The sequence below is a fragment of the Corvus brachyrhynchos genome, unplaced genomic scaffold (genome assembly GCF_000691975.1).
Source record: "Corvus brachyrhynchos isolate BGI_N302 unplaced genomic scaffold, ASM69197v1 scaffold302, whole genome shotgun sequence".
In the NCBI taxonomy this organism is placed as follows: Eukaryota; Metazoa; Chordata; class Aves; order Passeriformes; family Corvidae; genus Corvus; species Corvus brachyrhynchos.
In genome coordinates this window covers 2,087,484-2,092,754 of record NW_008237244.1, presented here as the reverse complement: position 1 = coordinate 2,092,754, position 5,271 = coordinate 2,087,484, and the positions used below count along the sequence as shown (strand labels likewise).

Sequence of the window (5,271 nt, the reverse complement as noted above, 5' to 3'; positions counted from 1 at the left end):
AGTAATTCTGAGTAACAAAAATTGCAAAACTCTGATTACTCAGTAGTCCCCAAGATGGCCTCATCATAATCACACCTGCTAACTTTTTACTCTCTATTGTGAGACTTTTGTTCAGAATATTTTAAACCTCGTTTAAAATGTGATTTCAGGTGCTGTTCAGAGATTCTCAGATGTGGGTTTCTGAAAATCCAAAATCCCTCTTAAAGTTGCTCCACAAATATCCATGCCAGCTGATGTCCATACTGTCATCCTTTACCTGAATGCTGACCTTCAACAAAAAAGAATCTTTCTCAAGGGAATACAGGAAACTTTCCTTGTCTACTTTTCTTTCTTGCATGGTTAGCTTCAAGTTACATGGCTGTCCACAGCCAGGAAATTAATTTTCTAGGTGCAGCAATACTTGATTTTAAAAGCAGGTAGGAAATAGGACATTTTACGTTTTACATTTTTAATTCTCTTTAAACAGACACATTACAATGCACAACTGTGTCTTTAGCCAGGTACCAGAGTGTGCTATCTTTCAGATCAGGAAGAGATGATGGAGAACTAGTCTTTCCTCTGATCTTTTAGGTACAACAAGTATTGCAGGTGTTCTAACTGAGGACTACTGCCACATTTAGTACAGCCTTTATAACAATTCAGTCAGAGCTTTCATTTACTTCTATAATTGAGATGGCAGTTATTGTAGCTGGGGATCTTATCGAACTGAGGATCATCATTGCCTTCCGACACATAAACCCCATCATTTCATAGGGTATTTTCAATTTGAGCATCCTAAGAGTTCTGAAAATACAATTCTAACTAAATGTAACCATCCCACTAATGATGCAGCTTTCCAGCTCTTCAGTGCTCATTAACAGAGATTGTTTATGAAACAAGTCTTTTATTTAATGCTACACAATCTGAATTGAAGGAATAGAACATTTACTTCACCTCAGGCCCAAGTTTTAGGGATACATCCCCAAACATTTTGCAGAGTAAAACCAGATTATCAAATACCAATCAGCGCAAGAAACATCTTTTCCATTTCTACTCAGCATTTTTAGACAAACTACAGCATTAGAACATTGAAGTATCTCTCCCCCATACAGCACAAAGGTTGAAAGCAGATTTCTTGCCTTGTGGAGCCAGTTTGTCAGGATGTATGTATTGATAACATTAAAGAAAAATAAATGGATCATTACATTCTGATGTCAGGTGTACAAGTGCAGTAGTGGATTACGCTGAGGAGAATAACATTATCTATAAAAGTTAAGTGGTATACAGGTTATCCCAGAGTGACTATAATACAGAGAAATTTTATGCCAAAGTAAGTATTTACAGAGATACTGTCACAGCAAAGAGGACAGGAAGCTAGTCTCACAGAAGTAGTTCAATAAAGAGCAAATGAGTGGACGAAGACAAAGGTTTTGACTTTATATAATAAAATACCAAGTGCATTCTTTTAAGTGAATGAGTCTTTGAGACTATGGTCCTAGATTTTAGGAAGCCATTTGAAGGTCAGATGTATAGTCCTGCTGCACAGCAAGGGTTACTTGGACTGCCAGAATTTTTACATCCATTGTAAACTCTGAAAATCACAGCAATTCTAGTACTGCTTCTTACTGCAGGGTCAAAACTAAAGCTCTTAAGTAAGCCCTCTCCAAAATTCCAAAGATGAGATTTTGTATGGTAGACCTTCTAGCACAATTCAGATGTTTCTCCACTACTTTTGTGCTGTACATCTGGGATTAGAACACAGCCCAGAACACTTTAGGGGTAATTATATTTATCTGCTCAAATGTTCTTGGCCAGAGTTATTATCCAGCTTTTTCTTGTCAATGCGACTTTAATCACATCCGATTTCTTTAAGTAGCCATATTATTTTAGTTACTTTGGCTCTTTTCCAACAGGCTTATTTTAAGCTGGTTGTGAAGGAAGGTTATTAATAGCGGGCTATTTTACATATTCCTTCAAGAGAGAAATAACCAGACACATTTGAGGGGGAACAAGTGTGGCTGACTGCTCAAAATATCATTAAAAATATTTTCAAATCCAGTTTTCAACTAAGAGGAGAGTTGCTTTAACCTAGTATTTGGCAAGCATTTTTCAAGCCAGCATTTCAATCCTGCCACCTCTCAAGCTTCCTCAGCCATTTACCTAAATAGAAAGGATAACAAGCATAACCAGAGTTCCTCCAGTGCATGACTTCAAGGAACATGATCCCTCACAGTAAAGGAATCCCATTCAAAATGGCTTGCAGTACTTAAGACTCCAGTACATAGGACAAAAACGTAGGAGGAAGTCTCATGATTCTCATGCAGTTGCTCAGGGGTGTGTTGCACTTTGAGCCATCAGCTTGACCACTAGTGGCTGGGCTCAAGCAGGCAGCACACTGGACAGTAAGTCTGAGCAGCTTCCCTCTCCAGTTTAAGATTAATTTACTGTAATGTACATTACTTGCAGTGGAATGATACTGCTCATGTTTTGGCAGGATGGGGAAAATTCCACTTTTGTCTTATTCATTATTTTATAAGGCAGATAATGCAGGAAGGTGAAACAGAATTTCTACAAGGAGTTAATCTGTGATATTGTAAAATCAAAGTACTACTTTATTAAGTGAGTTATTTTACACAATATGAACATCAATATAATTACAATTGTAAAAAATTTTTTATAACAAGTATGGACTGATTTTTTAGGATTTCCAAATAGGGCACAACTGTACATTTACACAGAATTGTCTTTGCATGAAGCCCAAGAGGGAACAGCATAAAAATATGAATGTTTCTGTAGCCCCTTCATTTTTGCTGATCAACAGTTTTAGAAAAGCAGCTGCAGGTTTGTTATGTAAGGTCTGACAGTAGAAGAGTCAATAGGTGTCATGACTTCACCTATAAAAAACAAGAACAACTTGGTTAAGCTGAACCATTACATAATGCTGGTTACGTTTGCATGAATGAAATACCATACTACTGCTTTTTACCTCATTTCAGCCTTTTATTATAACCACTTTCAGTGCCTAACAACTGGCTACTGAGAAATCTCTTCTACAGTTAACAAAGAAATTCAGATTTTTCTGCATTCACTTGCATAGCTTCAGGAACAAGAAGGCTCAGTTGTTGGAAATATACTAAATGACTGTTCCCATTACGTTTTGTAGCAACAGACAGATTGTACTTATGTATTTTGTTCAAAGCAAAGCTAACACTTCAAAGCAAGAACTAAATAATAAAGTATTTCTACAACACTAAGAATGACCATTTGAAATAACATTAATCCCTTTTAAAACAACCTCCGGGCACAGTGAAATACCACAGCCATTTCACCCATGTAAGAACTAGCTTGCTTCTTTCTTTTACTTTTAACACTTCAGGGGTATAATTTTAACCTACAGTAGTCTTCATATTAAAAGAACGGAAGCAAATTTTAAGTCCCAGTTTTTGGTGGTAAAAAAACCAATTTATAATACACCTTTCTCAGACAATCAATTAAAAAGTTAAGGTAATGACCTGTAGACAATTTTATGCCTGAACATCAGCCAGTTCTGGAGGAAGTGGAGTCTTAGGATGCTTGCTTTCAAAGTGCTGTTTGAAGGTCTTGGGATCCGGCATTTGAGTCTGATTAAAGAGAGACATTAAACTTTATGCACAGTACAAGAGTTAAATAATACCACAAAACCTAATCCCTGCTATATTTTATTTTCTTTCCCTGGAAGCCAACTGCCTCCTTGACGACACTGCTCTAGTGACAGAAACACCACTAATTTAGCTGCAGGGTAAGATGGAGTATTTAACCACCTATTTCCAGAGGTGCTTTTAAGCACTACTATCACGCTTGTTTTGGCATGTCCATCAATGGTGCTATTCCAGCTAGGTATCTCCTTGCACATCTTACTTCACAGGCTGGTTTGGTGGAAAACCTACCTCCTCATCATTTTCTTTTTCAACATCTTAAAGATAAACATTTATCCTGTTCAAAATCAAATCTTTATGAAAGCTATTTCTTTAGTTTACCAATAGGCCAAGAAGTTATATGGCATGAACTGATTCTCTACTTGGCACAACCTACCTCAGACCTTTGCTATGACACATTTACAGGCATCAACTGCCCAAAGTGATTGATACTACAGCCTGATTTCACAACAGGAGGACTGGTTACAAGTAAGCAACCCCTAATTTGGAATCTTATTTAAGACATTTAAAGTGGCAGATCTATTCTAGGACTGACCATTGAAGTGAAAACAGCAAGTTTATCCTTCAGCTCCAAGAGAAGCTTTCAGGACAACCAGCCAGAAAGAAAAGTACAATCTGATTAGTACTCACATTTCTGTTTTCTTTTAAGTTGTTCTAGCAAAAGTTACTGTGACTCAAGCTTACATTAGACCTTTCGGCACCACCGCTTTTCCTCTCTACAGCAACATCAATAACCACTGATTCCAAGACCCACCAATTCCATCACAAAGAAAATATGTTTCCATGTGGAGACTAAACAGGAATCGACCGCACACTTTTTAAATTTTCTATCTCATACTAACAGCACATGCAGACCACTATAATACAAGAGGCAAAATAACTACCCAAACCAGACCTGTACATGACCTCTCAGATTTTCTATCTCAGTTGCCAGTACAGCTGAGTAATCTGTAAGCAAGTCACATAACAGATGCAAATGCTTCTTATAGCAACAAGCTAGAAAACCACTTAAGTATTTTAGTTTCCACTATAAAATCTTCTAAAATCCTGTTCTAGTCAGGAAGACAGCTCTCTCCCTACAGTACTATTTCGACTTCAGTTTCTCTTACCCTACAGACAGTGCAGGTATATATCAAGGCAGCCTTTGCTGCAGCCTTCTGATCATGTCCTTGTTTCTTTTTTTGCTCAGCTTGCTTTTTGGCATTTTTCTGCTGCGACTGAATCTTCTGCTGTCCACGAGCCATATCTATAAACAAAAAGAAGACATTTAGTCTACAAACATGAGAAACAACTGCTGCTATCTGACTGAGGAGCTGTAACCATGAGCACAATGCAGTCATGCGCTCTGTCCACAAAGCCTACAACTCCCATAACTCAAACGCAACAGACATCTGTTCGAGCTCTTTGCTATGTAAAGCCTCTGGGTTCAATATCATTCTTAAAATACACACCAGAATTATTAGGCCATTCTAAGGGGTTTTCCTCTACTAAAATTCAAGCTCTACTTTTGAAAAGTGTTTTTAATAGTCAGAAAAAATAAAAGTTTCCTTTACAGTTAATAGAAACTTATTCTCTATTTCAAAAGATACCGAAAAAT

The 5,271-nt window shown here is 37.2% G+C and overlaps 1 protein-coding gene across 1 annotated transcript; it reads right to left on the bottom strand.

The window, feature by feature from the left end:
• Positions 1–866: 866 nt before the first annotated feature.
• ZNF706 (zinc finger protein 706) lies at positions 867–4,920 on the bottom strand. Its single transcript, XM_008630680.2, has 3 exons — positions 4,784–4,920; positions 3,492–3,599; positions 867–2,873 (listed from the first exon to the last, which is right to left on the bottom strand). The coding sequence occupies exons 1-2, from the start codon at positions 4,916–4,918 to the stop codon at positions 3,504–3,506; spliced, it is 231 nt and encodes a 76-aa protein (XP_008628902.1). The 5' UTR covers positions 4,919–4,920; the 3' UTR covers positions 867–2,873; positions 3,492–3,503.
• Between the last annotated feature and the right edge of the window lie 351 nt (positions 4,921–5,271).